Source organism: Aulonocara sp. 'chitande type north' Nkhata Bay, linkage group LG18 (genome assembly GCF_057382095.1).
Source record: "Aulonocara sp. 'chitande type north' Nkhata Bay isolate Kocher_YH1m ecotype deep benthic linkage group LG18, A_spYH_male_GT1.1, whole genome shotgun sequence".
In the NCBI taxonomy this organism is placed as follows: Eukaryota; Metazoa; Chordata; class Actinopteri; order Cichliformes; family Cichlidae; genus Aulonocara; species Aulonocara sp. 'chitande type north' Nkhata Bay.
Window position 1 is genome coordinate 27,281,731 of NC_141361.1, and position 21,226 is coordinate 27,302,956.

General features: G+C 40.5%; 1 protein-coding gene across 4 annotated transcripts in view; it reads left to right on the forward strand.

The window, feature by feature from the left end:
• LOC147308810 (low-density lipoprotein receptor-related protein 8-like) overlaps positions 1-21,226 on the forward strand; it is an 87,739-nt gene that overhangs the window by 35,806 nt on the left and 30,707 nt on the right. For all 4 annotated transcript variants that reach the window (XM_086272554.1, XM_086272552.1, XM_086272553.1 and 1 more), the window contains 2 exons: positions 7,420-7,548; positions 18,433-18,822. In XM_086272554.1, the coding sequence (XP_086128680.1) occupies positions 7,420-7,548; positions 18,433-18,822 (519 nt within the window). The remainder of the gene's footprint in view (positions 1-7,419; positions 7,549-18,432; positions 18,823-21,226) is intronic.

Consider the following 21,226-nt stretch of genomic DNA (forward strand, 5'->3'; position numbering starts at 1 on the left):
AACGAAGAAAGACTCAAGGATGGACATTGTTCAAAAATGCACGGAGCATCTTAACCAACAGCAAACAACCCGCTCTTGAGTGGCTGCCGTATCAGGTGTCACATTAACCTTGTTTCACTGGTAAAGTACTTATCTGTGCCATTCACTTGATACAGTTACAACCCTATAATGAGAAATTTACATCAGTTGGCAAAAAAACCAATGAAAAAAACAGTCAGCGTGTTTTTTCTTTTTCCTGAATAGGGTAAAGATGAAAAAACAAACTCATCACATCCGTGTTTTGATCAACATTCCTTTTCCATGTTATACTTTGAAATCAGAAGCGTCACATGTATCAGTCAATTAGGCTGCACTAAAGTCTAACAACAAACAGAAGCTTGCAATTTCACACAGACTGCATTCAATCTTCGATGTGACAGAGATATACAATTTACCATTATATAAACAGCAGAGAGCAGTCACAGCATTGCAGTTTTTACACAGTTTCCTTACACATAGCACGGCATACAGCTTAAAACATCATGCTTCGGTTATTCTCTTGCCTGATGAGTCAGGCAAGTTATACTCACAGAAAGCCTTCGTCTTGTTTTTCATTCAGATCTCCTGCCCAGTTCTCCTGTATGTTCTGTTTCAGTTTCATGTGCTCGCAGATGTACAGTCAACTTTGCAGATGTATATAACTAAGACATTTTTTCATCCGTGCTGCGGACATCTGTGCCAGAATCATTCTGGCTCACTGACTGGATTCCCAATTACACGCTGGAGTAGCGTTTACACTGCTGTATTAAGAATTCAAATTTGGGCCACACAGAGTTAGTTACTTGCAAGCCCTGAAAAAAGAATCATGACTCTTTGGAGGAGCACGTGAAGCATCAGGGCTCACAGTTTTTGTATTAGATTAATGTGTAGTCAAAATGGAAGTTGGCCCCTGCAGATGTGCAGCTGCTTCTCTGCTTCCTCACCAGTGCAGTGACATTTTATGCACTCTCAGCCACCAGAGACACTTTTTTAGGATATAAGGGGAGGAAGGAAATGCTTGCTTCTTGGTGATTTCTGGCAATATTGCTGAGACCAACTTGATTCTGCATGTCTGTTTGTCCTCTCTGCTTTTAAATTTCTGAAAACTGACAGGCATTCACAGTGTTTCCTCTTCCTTTGGGATTCTTTGAATATGAGGTGACAGAACCTTGAAATGCTGCATATTTAACAATGTGGATTGTTCAGACAGGTAGAACTCTCCCCTTTAAACCCACAATATTGTGTTCTTAATTTAGTATTCTGAGTGGATTATAGATATTTTTCTGAAGGAGGTTTTGATGAAAACTTTCTTCTACAAACCACTTTGTAGATATTGAGCTTTTTCTGTGGGAGTTAATAACAGTGCATGGCTTATTTATTGACTTTATAGTAGGGAAACTGGAATTACTTATACTGCGTGCTATTAATTGAATCATTTAAATTGCCTTGTATCGTTAGTTATGAAGAAAAAGTACTTGCTGGTAGATTTACTTTAGGCTGTTTAGAAAGGACTTCATAAATGCTGAGTATGTACGTATTTGTGTGTTGTTTTGCTCTGTTGATCCCTTTGTCTTTTTTATACTTTGTTAGCGATTTGCCAGTTTTAAAAGTGGGTTTGTTGTCATAGCTGCTTCATTTGCAAGCTGCTGTGAGGTTTAACTCTTAACAGAGTCTGATAATTCCAGGATTTAAAGAATTATATTTTTATCCATGTTGCAGTTACTTTCTGTATTACACAGTCCCAAGACTTAATAAGAGGAAACAGTTGCACTTCACCTTAGTTAGACTCAAACAGTTGTGGTTTGACTGGATGCTTATCATGAGCATGTGTGCAAGTAATCCCTATGAGCAGAAAGCTTAGGTTTTAGGTTTATCAAGGATATCCGTAACATGGTCGTGTCAGGCACACAGCTCTCGCTGTGAGCACAGCAGCCTCACTCACCTGCTGTGTAAACCTTCTGTTTACAAGGAGCAACCAGTCGGAAGAAGTCGGCTTAAGCCATTTTAGCTGCTTGAAGGGAGAGAAGCAAAATGACCATTTTTTAGACAGTGGATGAACTAAGGCTGCACCAAGTTCCAGCATCGTGGTTTATTTGTAAATGCAAGAATATAATTTTAGAACTGAAACGAGCTCAGTAGTTCTACTCTATTTTTCTTTAGTGTGTCAAAATGAAAAGAGAAAGGTCTATCACAGTTTCCCAAAATCTCACTAAGTCACAGTTTAAGTCCTTGAGAAATATGAACAAGGTGAAGATGTGCAATATTGGCAGTAATCCCATTTGAAGGACAAATATACCAAGTTTATAAATCCACTCATGTAGTTTTTTTTTTTTTTAAATCTGGCTTGCTGTAAATGGTCTTTTGTACGTGCTAGCTCTATGATGGCATCCAAACTAGTTCACCCTCTACCCACCATCCACTATCTGCTGGGATTTGACACCAAAATATTAAAATACCAAAAATAAAATAAAGTACCAATATTTATTATTATTTAATTTTACCGTATTATTCTGGCTTTATTTAACTGATGAGGTAACAGTCAGGGAGCACAGCAGCACTTAATATAAAGCAATAGTGCATGCCACAGCTCATTACTTGCTAATGTACGTTACTGAAAATAACAGTTTCCCATCTTGTAGTCGGCCAGAAGCAAGCATGTTCTCTGCTGTACCAAATCTATAATTCAAGTTCACACGGCCATGCTAACCCAGTTTAATGAAGCAGTGAATCTGAGAATGACTCACGGTATCTGAGCTTTTTTTGCTGTCTTTTTTAGCTCTGAGCCAGAATGACTGCGTTATCTTCCTCACCATCAGAGCCCCCAACACTGACATACACAGGTGCTAATGCCTGAGACCTCACCTGAAGCACATAGAGCCGAATGGATGCACACATCAAAGGGCTAGAAACAGGCTTCTGAAAAATCTCTACATTTTGAATGATGATTTCTAGGGTTTAATTGGAACACGTTACAAACAGCAACCATCTATATTAGGTAGACATGCTTTCACAATAAGCTGAGTGCATATTTACAAAGCTGTCATGAGCTGGCTGCAGGATGAATCGATGCTATACATTATCTGCTATCATATATGCAAAAGAGACATCCGTGTATACAAATGTGCTACAAATGATTACTTGCATGACACGCTGTTGTGTAATGTAACATTATGATGGTGCAGTTCAGTATATCAAATCAGGTGAATACATTTTCAGTCCTTTTTTATCACAGTATCGTTCCCACTGACAGCTGACAAATTGAAGAGCTTCTGCACTTTCTCCATTCGAAGCCAAGTTTCAGGTAAAAAGCTGTCAGTAATAACAAGGTCAGCTATGACGATCAAAAGGAAAAATAAAGCTATTACACCATTGAAGGGTTGAAGTGAATGCAGCCTTTGGGTCTTGTAAAAGGTGATAAATTCTAAACGCATCTTCTGCCAAGATGACACAGTGCAGACGAAACCTCATTTTTCACTCAGATGGTAAACAACAGTCTGATTCTCAGCTTGTCTGTGAGTAATTGGCTTTTATTAAGTTGCCTCTTTTACAAGCAAAAAAAAAAATCTCATTACGCGTCTTTATAAAATCGCTAATCTGTAGCTGTCACAATGAGCAGTGAGGTACCACTGCTTTGTTGTAGTGAAGTCTGGTTTCTTTGTTTGGATTTGGGGGGAGTGGAGCTCACGCTTCATTAAAGAGTCATCAGTTAAGAGGACAGGACAGCTCGCCCTCCGCTTGGTGGATTCACATTCTGCTCGACACTGTGCTCTGCCTGCCTGTCCTCCTTCATCTCCTTCCACTTACTTTGTATGGATGGCTTTGATTTAGCTTCAGGATAAAAATCTGAAAGGTCATGCAGCAGTTTGTCTCTCCCTTCTTCCTTATATACAGTGTCTTGCTCTGTGCACAGCTCCCTTCTTATAGATTCTTTCATGCTCTGACGCTTTCGTCTCTCTCTACTTTTTTGCTGCTCTCTGCTAACTTTTAAAAAACATTTTCAAAAATGTTCTCTGTTTGACTGACATTCGTCCAGCTCCCTCATACAGGATGTTATTTCCTCTGCCAAAAATTCCACCTTGTCTGCTTTTTCATCTTTTCATGTTTCATGTATTTCTTTATGATCCAGCCTTTCGCTCTTTCACTTTACTCCGCTATAATTGTTTCAGTGATCAGTCCTTGACAGGTGGCTGTGAAAAGAAACACATACAGTGTGTGATTCATTAAACATATCACAGAACATAATGATTGAATGAAAAGCTTTGCACAGCTCGTACACCTTCAGACTTCTTGCACAGCAGAGCTGTGAGGTAGAAGAGGCCATATCTGATTACTCCTTTTATTTTTTACTTATTCCAGTCTAATAGCATGGCTTTATCTAGGATATTTTTTAGTTTATTACATGTCTGTGTTGCTGAGTGACGAGTGACAAAGTAAGCTTTTTTATCCACTTACCTCACACTGCACTGTCTGTGGACTGAAAAACAATTGCAGGTAAATGTCATTGCTCCACTCTTTAGAAACAGCCTAAAAATACTGGACTACAAACTTTTTCTCTCCATCTGGGGTGAGGACCTTGCTGTGTCAGCCATCCTCCCTGCTCACTCTCCCCGCCACCAGCTGTCAGGAGAGAGCGGCAAATGTTGAGACCCGCCTGTCATCACATTAAAAAATAATATCAACAAAAATATCAGCATTTTTACAAATAAAATAGATGAATACGTGACGCACCATGGTCATTTCTGTATTTTCAGAGGGAAGGAATCTGTAAGAATAAACAAATAGTTTTAAATGCTGACATTATATTGTAAGAAATGATCAAGAAAGCTGGGATAGGCTCCAGCGCCCCCCGCGACCCTGAAAAGGATAAGCGGAAGCGAATGGATGGATGGATGGATCAAGAAAGCTTCTGGCGGTACCTCAGTGTAATCTTCTGTGTAGTTGACAAAGAACACATACATCAGTTATCGTTAACGATCCTTACAGGTCCTGTCTCCATGTCTGGGATAATAGATCATTCTGAGTAATTAATGAAGTGACTATTGTTGTTTATATACAAATGAGCACAACTCACCTCGGAGACGATCATTCACTTTACTGTAAATTGAGGCTGCTGGTGTGTAATAAACTCAGAGGGAAAACTGTTGGAGCCAATAAATTAAAGTTCAGCTCCTGCTGAAGTTGGACGTGTTGCAATAACTGAGATAATGAAACCCTGCAGACTGCAATGAGGAGGAGTTCCTCATTCTGAAGGAAAAATAGCTTCAAACAGGATCAGCATATTGACATTAGTTGTGACACCTTATTGTTATTTGTAATTTATATAGTTCAATGTTCACTCAGTTTAAAATGTAGTGTCCAGTGTTAGGTAGTCTGCTCCTTTTGCCCCAAAAGATTTAGCTGCAGGGAATATGTAGCTTCCAAAGTTTGATTCATGTGACCTTTATTGCATTTCTTCCTGTTGAAGTCACAGTGGCCAAACTGCATAATAATATTTATTATTTAAAGACCATTTTTTTAGAGATCCTTGTAAGTAAATTTGTGTTTCTGATAACCCGTATTGCTGTGACTTTGAAGTGTTCAACACAATACAGGGTGACTGAATACAATTATAACTGCTTTATATTTTATTTGTGTTGCTGAAATGATAGTGATACTGGCACTGCAATACATATAGTGTACTAAAAAAAGGACTAACATGCAATTGTCATAGTTAAAATCTTCTGATTATTGGATTCGTAGGACAGCATGGTGGTGCGGTAGTTAGCACTGTTGCTTCAAAGCAGGAAGGTCCTGGGTTGTAGTCCCCCGTCTGGCCGCGGCCTTTCTGTGTGAAGTTTGCATGTTCCGGCGGTGTCTGTGTGGGCTCTCTCCAGGTACTTCTTCCCACAGTTCAAAGACATGCAGGAAGTGGGGTTAGGTTAATTGGTGATTCTAAATTGCCCATCTATGTGAGTTTAAATGTGAATGGTTGTCTGTCTATGTGTTAGCACTGTGACAGACTAGGGACATGTCCAGGGTATACCCTGCCTCTCACCCTATGACAGCTGGGATAGGCTTCAACCTTGAATTAGATAAGCAGAAGAAAATGGATGGATGAATAGGTGAGTGCATGGATGGATATTGAATTGACATTAAAGGGCCTGTATTTGTATAGCTCTTTGCACATCCAGTCATTCACACACACATTCACACACTGGTGATGGCAAGCTACGTTGTAACCACAGCCACCCTGGGGCACACTAACAGAGGCGAGGCTGCCGGACACTGGCACCATCAGTAGGCAACGGGTGAAGTGTCTTGCCCAAGGACACAATGACCGAGACTGTCCAAGCCGGGGCTCGAACCGGCAACCTTCGATTACAAGGCGAACTCCCAACTCTTGAGCCACGATCGCCCCATCAAATAAAAAGAATTCAATTTGATCATAAAGGCGGCTTTCTGACAATACGAGATTAACTATATGGACCTGGTTTGAAAATCTTGGGAGTCTTTCTCACTTTCTGGTTCAATTACCCACAATGCAATTCACACCTAACATTGCTGGTGACAGCACCAGAGATTCTTTTTAGCTTCTTAAATTGGTATTCGTTAAGGATGTTGTTCTCACTTATCACACCACACAGGATCCTGTTATACCATTGTTTGTCAGTTTGTGTACAGCAAGAATATAAATACCAACTATGATGTGTAGCTGGAAAATTACACCTTGTATTGCTAATGGAGTTGACAGAATATGTGGAAAGAATTATGCTTAATTGAATTAAAATACAATTAGCTAAAAAGGTAATGAGGATAAATAGTTTACTTAAAAAAGTGGATAAACGGTTAAAACAGCTTCTGTCACACTATGTCCAGCAACTAAAGCACAGTTGTACCAATATCTGTGTGTTTAATGAGTGAAGCTGATGCAGGGTAACATCATATCGTACCCTGTGTCAAAAAGGCTTTTAATTGGCATTTTAAATATAATAAAAACACTCCAAAAGATCGATAATTTGCACGCGCGTCTGATTTCTTTCTGGAAGGCTTAAGGCTGCACTGTAAGCAAACATGTATAATTAACAACATGCTTCATATTAAACGCACTGTAATCTGGATCAAACCGACCCTGTGCCAACTAGAGCAGATTGGCAGGAAAAGGAGGAGGGGCTGGGTTGAGCTTTTGCTTTATAGCCAGCCGTGCATTTGCTGTATTTCATGATCTTCCTACATGTTTCTTGAGAGGCAGCCCACGCAGTAAAATCAATTGGCCAGGGTGGTGGAGTTTTGGATAATTTTTTTAAGAGCATTGTGGGGGTGATAAAAATCAAGTCCAGCTGTGTCTCCTAGTAGTTGTTGTTGTTGCCTTTATGGACCATAAAACTACAGTAATCTCCCTATCTCTTTTATCTCTGCCCACAGGCAAACAGACGTGCCCTCCAGAGAAATTTGACTGTGGGGGATCAACTAACAAGTGTGTCTCGTTGTCATGGAGATGTGATGGGGAGAAAGACTGCGAGAATGGCGCTGACGAGGAGGACTGTGCGTCTGGTGAGTTTATCCGAGTCAGTTCACTTACCATAATGAAATAAATACCCCGATCAGATGGTTTTACTTCCGCGTTTAACCGCTGAGTGCATTTGTAGAGGACATTTTGGTCCAGATTTCACCAGTGATGGATGTGCAGAAGCGAATGACTCGACAAGCAGCCGAATAACGAGAACCCAGATTCCCGTTTTGTATTTCATAGGGTTTTATCTTTTCTGATCTCACTTATCATCCAAAGGCATGTGACATTAAAGCGCAGTGGGGAACACTCATTATAATTAGATGGATTTGAAGTGAGTTTTGAATTAAAGCCAGCTGCACTTGACAACCGTTCCCTTTGATGTGGAATGATCTTTGGTGTGAAACCATCAGATATTCGCAGCTTTCCGGTGATCTTTGGACGTTTCTGTCCTTTCCAAACCTCAAGTCTTCAGTCTTTCCACTGCAGGGCCCTCACAACCTTAAAAAATGACATCACCTCATGCCCAGCCAATCAGGCAACTCAATCGTGCGACTACCCCCACCCCCAGTCCCCTGCAGGGACTATCCTTGCCCTACTTCTGAGGAGCCATGAAGAATTGGCTTCTTCTCCTTCTTTCTCTCTCCTCTGCCTCTTCACGTCAAGAAGAAATGATTGAGGCAGCAGAGCCATGGGGGGTGTGATGTTTAGACTTTGAAGATGGCACGTGGTAGCAAATGCGCAGAGGGAGAGAAATAAGCCATCTCCTTATTATCCTATATTAATGACGATGTTCCTCTTTTTCTGGCATCTTTAACTCCTCGGTTGTTTGGGTGTGTGTGGGTGTTGAGATCACGTCTGCCTGGCATATAAGCCATTCATGTTTATTTGTTAAGAACACAGCCAATTTTGAGTTTTTATTTGGAAAGGAAGCCTTATCAATCTGGCAGAAAATTAATGCATAAATAGAAACTGTTGCATATGTATTAATACTCAGCTCCTTATGGCTTTGACTTATTCTTCAATGATCAGCTTGTGAGTAGCTTGTTATGGACTCAAGGTTTCAAAGAGGCCCCACACACTCACTGCATCGACTTTAGATCTAATGCCTTCTTAGATGGCTTTTCATAGCACTGTCCATTGAGGCCCGGTCTAGCCTGGGCTAATCCTTCTTTCATTCTAATGTCTGTATTGATGTGGCAGTCTTAAGCCTCTCAGTAGTGACACGAGGGCAGGCAGCAGGCTGTCGCCCACCCAGGCAGAGGCCAGAATACCTCTAGAGGGAAACTCCTCTCAGTATGACCACTTAGAATAAGCTCTCTCCAGTACAAGCAGAGCACAGTGCTAGATAGCATCACAAATTAGGCCTATTAAATGCTGCTCGGGCCAGTTTATCTGATGATTGGGCCCAATGCCAACCTGAAAGATGATGTTTAAATCAAGGACACGAGGCTTTTAAATGTAACCTTGCAGCTGATCTGCTCTAGAGGTACTATCCATTGATTTTGCAGTGTTATGTCTTTAGTCCATCTCAGTGAGCTGCACAGTGATTCCAGTGTTGGGCTATACCTGATTGATGTGGAGTAACAACACTAATAGTAGTGTGATGTTCACAAAACAGTTTAACACATTCACCTTTGAGGTTTGCTTGGCAGTTTTCATTAGTAAATAGTGTTTATCCTGCTCTTATTACTGCAGGGATTCTCAATAAGGGATATTTACTTTTTTCTTAAAGTACTGCTTTACATTACTCAACTACTCCTGTGAGAAAGCAGTTCATTAGATTACGTATTGCATACTTTCACATTACTCCATAACAAGACTGAAATGCATTGTTACATATTTACAAGTTAACAATAGAAGTTTTTATTGACAACACCACAAATCCCTGTACCTAGCCTAATGAGAGCGTACATACCAGCTTTCTCTTGGTATTTAGATTTGAACACAAAGCCAACAACAAAAACCAGCCCAAAGAGACTTCAAAACGATCTCCACTGTGATTCTACTGTAGAAACAGAAAAGGAGGATTCAAGCCTGACGGCTCATCACTGCCTTTCTTACCTGTTAAAGAGCTTTGGCTGCTGGGCTGCTGTAAGAATAGACTGAGCTTTAATGTCACTCTGGATTCTTCACTAGCTTTGTGTTAGCATGCTGTTTGTGTAGATGTCTGTGAAGAGCTGAAATTGTGTTTGTAGCATAATGCAGTTGTTTATCTAGCGCAGTTTACACTTTACCATCATGCTCAAAAAAAATAAAATGCAATAAAAGTAAAAGTAATGTTCTCATCTCCACTCCACAAAAGATTATAGTCTGCTCCAACATTGTCCTCCAACTGATATCAAAACAACAAAGTCAAAACAATTTGGATGTAAAATAGATGTTTTTTTTTTTTTTTTACATATAGATTTTAATAATCACTGTATGTGTGATAACGTTCATACAAAATTTTATTCAGATTGGCCAGTTTGTTAAGGAAGAAGTATTCATAAAGACGTATATACATAAATACGCTATGACCATGATAATAAAGACAATAGAACATGCATAATATTGGAATATTAATACAGAAGATCAAGATCGTTTAGTTTGTTTTACAGTTTTAGTTTTTTGTATTAAATCTGTGTCAGTCAAGACCTACTTTTTCATGACCTTTCAAAGATTTAAAAGTAAAAGTTTTTAATCAGCACTATGTATTTTCAGTTACATTTTGCTTCCAACAGCTCAGCTAGCAGGGCTGCAAATATATTTCTAAATCTCTCAGTGCACATGCGATAATTGGATATTTTAAACGATAAATTAAAGATTTGAAACCCCTTCAGCACCACTGAGCATCCAAAGTTAAACAGATTCACCAAGTGCAAACAAATTCTGCTACCATCACTGATCATATAAGACTTTCGGAGCCGATTAAGCGGATTCTGAACAAAACCAAAATGTGTTTAGGTGCTGCTTTAGAGCTGTTCTTACACTGTTTGAGTGCCCAAAAATCCCCTTTCACCAGGTCCAGGATCTTTATTTCTCATAATTAGTTATTATTAATCTCTGGCTCTCTTCCACTGCTTGTCTTTTGTTCTGTCTCACTTCCCTCACCCCCAACCAGGCAGATAGCTCGCTCTCACTGACCCTGGTTTGCTGGAGGTTTCTTCCTGTTAATAGAGAGATCTTCCTTCCCATTGTCGCCAAGTGCTTGCTCATCAGGGGTCGTCTGATTGTTGGCGTCTGATTGAACTGAATTGGATCGAATTTAAACAATTGCTGTTAGTTTATTGAGTTCATCTATTTTGCGCGACAACCACAGGGGCTAAGCCACATAGCCTGCTAAACTTACCTAGCTAAGCACCTGATGTGAAGCTTACTTAACCTGACTCTTAACGGTTTACGTTTAAAGGCTCTGGTTTCTGTTTAGACTGCATTATTATTGAATTATTGACATGAACCTACATGGACTAACTGGTGAATCATTTAATAGAAACTTAGTGAGCTGGGATACTGCAGCCCTGTCTGGACCCCACTGGGAGAAAATTAAAAATAGCTCATTCTAGTACTCACATATCAACTCATATTAACTTCACTGCACTTGTAGCATCCTATTTGGTTGTCCAAAAGGTTCACAAAGAAAGTATTAATCACATGGAGCTGCATCTAATAGTGTGATCAAATATCTGAAAAGCAGAGAGCATGTGAGGTTTGTCTTGTGCCACACTATGACTCGGAAAATAGATGCTTTGAGGGGCAAACTCACATTTGATTGGATATTCTGTGTAAGTTGTGAGAAATACTTTCGACACAAACTTCCATTTTGTGATTGTTATGTTATACTTTTGAGCATGCTCACAAGGAACACGCTTCTTCTTTTCCAACTCTTGTATTTACTGAGCTATAAGCAGGCAAATTGTACCTCCAAAACAGACTAAGCTGGAACCTCCTCAGTCAGCTCCCGCATGTTCCGCTATTAGTAGAAATTTACGAAGTGCATAGCGTGACTGGAAAAAGTAAATCTTACAGAGGCATCCTACTAATTGAATCATCCACATGCTGAATTATGTATTAAGTAGAATCTAGCCCTCACCAGAGAAAGCTTTCCCTGATCAACATTACATTAAGCAGTAACTCTGGAGAGGCTCCGCAAGAAAGCTGGACTGTAGCCTCAACTCTCAGCATGTGAAGATTTATGTGCATTTACTCCCCAAGCATTTTTCTGAGTATGTCTGTCAACTGGGATCTACTGCAAGGCACTGGAACCAGTCTGGAGTTCTGTGTTTTCATCTTCTGTGTGTTTGCAGTTGTGCTAAATGTCAGCTTGGGTAGCCTGCCTGGTGCATGAATATGATTTTTTTTTATTTTACAGTTATCTTTCCGCTTGATGTCTTTATTTAAATTCAACATTTCTTGGACAGTATGAAGCAAACAGACAAATCCTGCATTCCTCACAGCCGTCTCACTGTCCCTGGAGTGAAACTGAACTGGGTAACACTGAGATAAAGCCTTCACAAAAGACCATTTAACACATCTAAAGGGGCTTGTACTGACAAAGTTTCTTCACAATTACGTTCTGCTAATCGGAATCTAGACAGGTTTTCAATTTGGCCAAACGGCGGCTATTTTGTCTCGTATCAGTGCTCATTGTGTGTCTCTTTTGTCCTCACCTATTGGCCCTCAGTCAACCTACGTTTTCAGGCAGTAACGATAACACGGACACTTTGACTCCCATCTTGTACCCTATATCATGTCCTGATTGTTTCTCCGGATGAGAGGGTTGCCCCATCGTTGTTAAAACTGTGGTTGTTCAGTTATTATGTGTGTGGCATTACAGGAAAGGGCAGTCACTGAGATATTTCCCTGGTGAGCCACTGTGACCCATGTGAACTAGCCAGCAGTGTGAGTTTGTGTATGTGTGTGTCTTTGAGTCACCTTGCTGCAGTGAACCTTAATTCTCTAAGCAGAGCTGACAGGTTTGAGTCATCTCTTAAATTTAAAGTTATGAATATCTATGAGAAAGCTAAGAGGACATTAAGCTGTATAGAAAGTGATGGACACGGTCACAGGTATTTGTGTGTCAACAGATAAAAATATATAAAGCTTTTGCATGCTAACATAAAACCTGGAAGACTTTATTCTCATCTCTTTTCTTATTTTTTCCCTTTTTTTCCCCTCTTTTCCTACACTCAAAATAATTTCCTTACCTTTCACACTTCATTTCACCTTTTTCCTCCAACACACTCAGACTCATCTCACACACACTTACACGCATGCACGCACACACACACATGCGGTCCACACTTATCAGTTGTAATGCTAACGTGAGTAGAGCGACCAGTCATTTCTTCCCACTACATCTGAGCCGTTGGTTGCCGCTGGCAACAATCTCCCATCATCAAAGCTGCCAGAAGAAGTTAAGTGGGTTATGCTGCCAGCCTCTGACTACCAGAATGGTAGTCAGAGGAAAGCTTCTCCCAGCAAAGGAATTAAAAAGTAGTGGTAGCATGTAGCTGAGTGCCACCAGTATAGTATAAAGTCCTCAGTGACTTGATGACTCCGAAACAATAAAAAATAAAAACAAAAAATCTCAGTCTGATAGAACAGGATCAGGATACGTTTAGACCTCAAAGGGTTCAGGGACATTTCACCCCCAAATCAAACGTATATATATTTTGTCTCTGGCCTGTAGTCAAGTCAAGTCAAGTCAAGTCAAGTCAAGTTTATTTATAGAGCACATTTAAAAACAACCAAGGCTGACCAAAGTGCTGTACAGTAAATACAGATAAAAATACAATAGAACACAATTTCGTAATAACACCTCGCTGATAAAAATAAAATAAAAATATATAAAACAAATAAATTAAACCTTTCTAAAAGCCAATGAAAAGAGGTGAGTTTTAAGAGCGGTTTTAAAAGTTTCTAGGCTTTTGGAGAGTTTGACGTGAGGAGGTAAACTGTTCCACAGTCTGGGTGCAGCCACAGCAAACGCCCTCTCTCCCTTTGTCTTTAATTTATACCTGGGAACATCTAAAAGCATCAGGTCGGCTGACCTCAAAGATCTCCTGGGGCGATAAGTTCTAAGGAGTTCTGACAGGTAAGAAGGTGCAGTGCCATTTAAAACCTTAAAAGCCAGCAATAAGATTTTAAAATCAATCCTAAAGGCAACTGGGAGCCAGTGGAGAGAGCAGAGAACCGGAGTGATGTGGTCTCTTTTTTTTGAACCGGTCAACAGGCGAGCGGCAGCGTTCTGCACCAGTTGAAGGCGATGTAGACAGGAACGATCTAGGCCAGCATAGAGGGAATTGCAGTAGTCTAGCCGTGAAGTAATAAAAGCATGGACCACTCTTTCTAGATCGTTCCTGCAAAGGTAAGACTTGACTTTGGCTAAAATCCGCAAATGATAAAAAGATCCCTTAACTACAGAGCTAATTTGTTTATCAAGTTTAAAAGCATTGTCAAAAATAACACCAAGACTCTTAATGGAAGAAGTGCAATCGGAGGTTAGGGGTCCCAAAAAGTCAAGAGAGAAGTTGGGATCTTTAGGAAGCCCAAACACAATGACTTCAGTTTTGCTTTCATTAAGGTGTAAGAAGTTAAGAGTCATCCAAGTCTTAATGTCAGACAAGCAGGAGAGTAGCGGCTGCAAAGAAACATTGCAGTTCAACCTCAGAGGGAGGTAGATCTGAATATCATCGGCAAAGATGTGGAAGGACACATTATGTTTACGGAGCACATCGCCCAGAGGGAGCAAGTACAGAATAAACAACAGGGGGCCTAGTATGGACCCCTGAGGTACGCCACAGGTTAAAGGAGCTCTGGGAGATGACAGTTCACCAAGGTGAACAGAAAAACTCCTATTATTCAAATAGGACTGGAAAAACTTTAAGACAGTGCCCTTTAAACTGACACAATGTTGAAGGCGGGATAGCAGTATGTTGTGATCAACAGTGTCGAAGGCTGCTGTCAGGTCCAGGGTTACTAAGACAGCAGCACAACCAGAGTCAACAGTTAAAAGCAAATCATTAAAAACTCTCAGAAGGGCGGTTTCTGTGCTATGCCGAGCTCTAAAACCAGACTGGAACTTCTCATAGAGATTGTTATTGTCAAGAAATAGCTGGAGCTGCGTGAGGGCGGCTCGTTCCAGTACTTTAGACAGAAAAGGGAGGTTGGAAATGGGCCTATAGTTAGAGAGTAGGGATGGATCTAGATTAGGCTTTTTAAGGAGAGGTTGAACAACAGCGTGCTTGAAGGGTGTTGGAAAACAACCAGAACTGAGGCAGGCATTGATCAGGACCAGAAGGAAAGGTCCGACTGAGTCCAGAACCTGCTTCAGAAGCCGAGAGGGGATAGCATCGGTGGAACAGTTGGTAGTCTTAACCTTGCAGACTATTTCATGCAGCTGAGAGAGAGAGATTGGTTCGAACTGATTAAAGGCAGAATGGCACAAAGACAAAACACAGGGATTGGAAGGTGAAGATGGAATGACAGACTGCAGGGAGGAAATCTTGTTTACAAAGAACTTTAGAAAGTCATTACAGAGGGTGGCAGAAGGTGTGAGGCTGGTGGATGTGTAAGGATTTACAATGGAATTTAAAACACGAAACAGAGTCTGAGGTTTATGGACACTACTGCTAACCAGGTTTGATATGTAGGAGGACTTGGCCTCTTTAACGGCTTTCTGATAGGTTGAAAGAGAGTCTCTGAGGATATTAAAAGAAATGTGCAGCTTGTCCTTTTTCCATTTTCTCTCAGCACACCTACAGGTGCGCCTGAGAGCATGAACAGAGTCTGTAATCCAGGGTTCAGCGTGAGCTTTGGGACGGAGTGTTTTTAGGGGAGCGATGAGGTCCAAAATAGAAGTACATGTTGAGTTGAAAAGAGCAGTTAAATCTTCTGCACACAAGGAATCAATCCAGTCCACCGTGGAGAGCTCAGAGTTGCTAAAAGCAGCAGAAAACTGAGATGGTACATGGGTATTGATGATCCGGTGACGGCGTGAAGGAGGTTTAACTGCAGCATCAGAACAATGTGCAGTGGCAGAAAATAGAACAGGAAAATGATCGGAGATACACGCACTCTCACAAATTTCAGAGATGTGGATACCCAAGCCGTGAGACATGACAAGGTCCAAAGTGTGACCCTTCTCATGTGTGGAGCCAGACACACACTGAGTAAGGTTGAAGGAATCCAACAGTGAAACAAAGTCTCTAACCAGGGGTTTAGATGGACAGCACACATGAATATTCAGGTCACCAACAATAAGAAAATGATCAAAATCTACTGAAAGCCCTGAAAGGAATTCCCCAAACTCACTGATAAAGTCCTTGTTAAATTTGGGAGGACGATATACCACTGCAATCAGTAACGGAGTGGATGAGTTTAGTTTAAAAAGCTGTAGTTCAAAGCTGGAAAAAGAGGAAAAAGAAATCTGATGGCAGTCATAAACAGATTTAAAAACACAGGCGAGGCCTCCGCCTTTGCCAGAGGTAGTGCTGTTTATCCATCTAAATTGTTTTGGTGTGAGTTTGTACACTTTTGGAGATATAGTCTGTAAATGTGTTTGCTTTCCCTTCAATGTAATAGAGCAAAATCAAACATGCTTTGTAGTACTAAAGTGAGGTAAACATATCTGCATCACTCAGCAGTGATGCCTCTTTCAAGAAGCGTCTGACCCGGGTGCTTAAAAAAGAGAGCAATTTCACTGAAATGCACCCAAAACGGTGCCACTGTTCATCTATGCGTAACAAGAACGTCGTGTTTGTGTCAAGTAAACAAAAAAGGCTAGTGTGCTCCCACTGCTGGTTCCAAGCCTAGCTAAATGGGAGGGTTGCATCATAGAGGGAGTCTGGTATAAAACTCTATGCCAAGCCAATATTTTATTGTTAGCCTCATCAATGCCTCAATATTCTAATTAGGAGAACAAAACAATTCAACTTGCAAAAAAGCTGAGATAAAGCTCCTTGAAGTGAATGCAGTTAATATTGTATACCTGGAGGCACCACTTTGACAGCATTGTCAAAGGACAGTTCTATTTATTTTGCTCTAATGTAGCAGAGCAGGTCATCCACCAATCTGGATCCATCCCTGGCTGCCCCAGTCCACCTGCCAAAGTATCGTTGGGCAAGATATTAAACTCTGAAATGTCCTGACACCCGATGGATCTATTTGGTGTATTGATCCTGTTTGTGTGTGTGTGTGTGTGTGTGTAGAAAGCATTTTGAGTGCTATAGTTGAGTAGAAATGTGCTATAAGTACTAGTTGTACTTGGCCTGTCATTTAAATGACCTTACCATGAGATGTATAACCAAACAAAATGCTGCAAATTCATTTTTTAATGATCTTTTCTGCTTTTACTTGTATAAAAAGAAAATCGTATAATAAATCTTACTAAACATCCACTGGGTGAAGTGCTTGTTCCCTCTGTGATTTATTTATCATTTAAAACCCACTGCCTTGTACAACATCATCAGCAGATGGTCTGTGGGCTCAAAGTTGCTCAGAAATCTTGAAATTCTGTCCCAACTGGAATTCAACCAGGGCACTGATGTAAAGTGCTAATGGCCTTCCCCCTGTGTAATAACGCACTTGTTCATTGAATCTCTTTAATTATTTAGTGCCAAATTAGTATAGAGTGTGGGCAGAGGCATACCGGGGAAAGCAGACACATGAGAATCAGATGCAGAGTCTTTAATATTAATAACTATAAACCCTGTCGCTGAACTGAATCCATGACACTTATGTTCACATCAGTTGCTTTTTCCCAAGCTTCTGAGGCAGTCGTGTTCATATCAGTGAATTAATTAACAGTGATGTTAGCAGAGAAAAGAAGAGATAGTAATTGTAACATATGATGTGATTACGTAGGATAGTAAGTAAGACACTGTCTTGCATCCAGTGTTTTTGCTAGCTTAAGATGTGTTCACCCAGTTTAACTGAGAAGCAGTGGTTTCATGATGTTTCATGATGTATATTAAGATGTTTAATTTCTGCTCTTTTATGCTATAAGCTTCTTTTCATGCTGTTTTATTGCATTGTTTAACTGTTCAGCTGATCACTACCTTTCACAGCAGTGATACTTTTGATGCAGAAATGCTGCAGTTTAATCTGAAGCTATTTAAAAACTTCCCCCTGCTTTGATCAGTAATAGTTTAAAATAGCATGTATGCTTGATACTCAAAAAATACACGGTGTCTGCTGCAGGTCAGTGACAATATGCTACAGCTTTACAATTTGCTGATTCTGTGTAAAATGTAGCAAAACAGCAATCCTTTCCAGTAACCAGCTGCAGCAGCCAAAGGCACTGGCGTTAAAGCTGAACTCCCTGTGGTTTGTGTAAATATCAAATCCTTCCTCTCCTCTGAGCACCTATGGGCGAACAGCGGGTTCCCTGGCTTTCTTCGCATCCAGAGTGCTTTCAGTTAGACATGACTAGATACAGAAAAAATACCCTGGAAAAGGTAGGAGAGAAAGCCTCTCACCATTTTCCTAATCACCGTTATCCTTCCCAGCTTTCTCTTTGTCTCTGTTATGTTATTGACTTTTAGCCAGTCTGGGAAACTATTTCTGTGTCTGTGCCCATCTGCTTGAAATGACTTTAAGCCAATAAGTCTTCGGTCTTACTTGCTCTCAATGCTCTGCAGCTGTAGCAAGACCTGAAACTTTTATATTTACTTATTTGACTAAAAGTGTACAGTTCTCTGGTTATGAAAGCATTGCATTTTAGTGTAGTTTTATGTTGTGTGAAGGCAGTCTGCAAAAGATTAAAAGCAACGGCCTTCAAACAGATTCCTCAGATTTCCTTTTCAGCAGCTAGAGAAGACAGGGTAACGGTTTCTGCTGCACAAACTGCAATCTGATAATAAATGCTACACCGTCCCTGCTTCACTGTCATGAGAACCAAGCGTGCAGTCCCTCGTGTGAGTTTTGCTGTCTCTGTTGGTCCTCAGATGCCAAGGCCTGTCCCAGCGGTGAGTTCATGTGTGCCAACCGCAAATGTTTAGCCACCGTCTACGTGTGCGATGGTGATGATGACTGCGGCGATGGCAGCGATGAGCTGAAGTGCACCTCCCCTCTGACTTGTGGGCCCAACCACCTCCGCTGTAACACCTCCGAGTGCGTGCCGCTCATGTGGAGCTGTGACGGCGACCCCGACTGCTCCGACAGTTCAGACGAGGGGCCTGAGCGCTGCGGAGGTGATGGAGCCCCATACCTGCCCAACCGCAGAGCTAACTGCACCAGTGGGGAGTTTCGCTGTGCCAATGGCGAGTGTGTGCGACTGACCTGGAAGTGCGATGGAGATCCTGACTGCAAAGACAAATCTGATGAGTCAGACTGCCGTGAGTGTCTTGTTCTGCTTCCTTTCTTTCTATGTGTTTGCTTGTCTCCCAACAACTGTAATCTCCTACATATGTAACCTTTTTCTCTTTTTAATGTTGCAGTAGCTTATATATGTTCTCTGCTGCGTATAACTATGTCGATTCAAGGCTGTCTTCTCAGCTTACAGTGATAACAGAAAACGCTGCACTGTCTGAAAGTCTTTTGGCACATATAAAATATGTAGCAAGGTTGAGAGAGATTACATGTAAGCGTGAAAGGAATAAACTACGTATAACATCCCAGCTAGCATACAGAAATGCTTATGTGCGCCTTTGATGTTCACTGTTAAACCCACAATGCAATATACATTCATATTCATAGTTTGTTAATTACAGATAATTAAGGAGAAAAAAGAGCTACATCTATTGCAGAAATATAAGCATGCAAAATGGAAGCATATTTTGCGCTTATTCTCAGATGAGAAGTGACATAATAGTGCTGAATTCCAGATGAAAGTTGGAGATAGTGGCCGAACCCCTGGAGTGCAGAATCTGGTGGTGAAGCAGAGTTAGCAGATGGCTGATGGAGACATTAGTTGAGACACGTTGGAGAACCCGGATGAGATCGAGCGCCAAGAGATGGGGAGAGTGAGAGATGAGAGTGAATTAAAAAACAGGGCCTAGCAGCTGATTGGCTTGGAGAACACATGCAGGAAGACCACTGGACAAGAGCAGCCACATTAAATTTGATAATGTGAATGTCCCATGCTGTGTAACATAGAGGAATAGACACTCAAAAGGTCTAATTCAAAAAGTGTTCATGCAGAAATCTCTCTTTCAGAATCACATGTTTACATAAATAACGGCCACTTATAATCAGCCGTCATCTTCAAAGCAACTTTGAAGACTGACTCCATCTTATTGCTGTCTTGCTGGATCAAGACAGTAATAAGATGGAGTCAATCTGCTATCAGTTTGTGATTGAATAGGGTCAAGTTGGCAATTACATACAATCTGTGTGGGATAAATTGCAAATCTGCTGCCGTCTGTTCCAGATCTGTTGTCATCTTATACACAGAAATTCACTTTAGCTACTTACATGTGTCAGTCTAGCCAGAAACTCATAGATTAGTGAATTCAGTAATTCTTATGTTTCTAGCGAGTTTTTCACAGATTTTTTAAATATTTGTGTTTTCTGGGTTTTTTTGACAAGTTTTACATATTTTAATAAGCAGCCTGTTTCTCTACTAGTTTTCACCAATTCAAAGGCCAAAACAGAAGAAGAAACAAAGTTAATTTTGCACACAGTTGGGATTGTACCTCAGGCTTAAATACTTAGCATATCAAAACCGCATTCATTACAAATGCTTTCATCCTTGTTGGATGAAACATGTCCCATTTATGCATGTCTTTTCAATAATTGTAGTAAGTTTCTTATCTTGGGACTGACAGTTTAGTCGGTCCTTGTCCTGCACCTGCTTCCTTCCTTTTCCATTAACCTTGATGTCAACCTTTTTCTGCTTTCTGTAGAAAAAGGAAACCTGGTGGTCATCAGGTCACTGGCTGTTTCACAGCTCATGCAGCATCCACCTCAGTTACTGCAGCCCAAATCTTACTTGTGTCCAGCTGTTGTCGCTTCTAAGTAAAGAAAATTGAAAGCAGTACTTTTTCTGTCTTCTTTCCCAAACATGATTGCTTCGCTTTATTTTCTCATGAAATTATTCTTTTTTTGCTTTAGGCTTTTGTACTTTCACAGCTTTAACTTCAGACGTTTCACTCCATGATACATCTCAAGGTGCATTTGCTAGCTAATAAAGAAATAAGGGCATTCCAGTTTGCAGAAAACAGAAAGCACATACCGAGCAATTTTAAATGACTCTGATTCACTAACATACTCCTGCTGGTATAGTTAATGATGATGAATCCAGCAGTAATATTGAATGTGGCCCTATCTGGGGTACACGGTAATAGCATTTCTACACCCACATTAGTGAATGAGACACAATCTGAGAGAGCGGTGAGGAACTCTAAAAACCCATTAAAACATAAAATAACTCAGAACAAGCATGATGTTTCCACTTCGGGAAATTGTAATTGCCAGCCTCTACCCATTTCTTGATTTCTTGAATTACCTCATTTTATGTTAATACACAATATTAAAGTATATAGGTTTATTGTATACTATTAAATCAGTGGTAAAGCAGTGCTATACATTACAAAATAATACTACATTATCAAAGTCTGTATAAGCAGAAGTATTTTATCCAGCTTAAGGCAACCGTTAGAATCTTGGGTACAACTGCAGCCTTTCCAATTGCTATTCAGTTTTCATATATATTCTCAGAGGTTATGGATGGATTTGATTATTTTTTAAGTTTGGTTGATTCTGAATAAACTCTAGTAGTTTTGCAAATATTCTATTCAC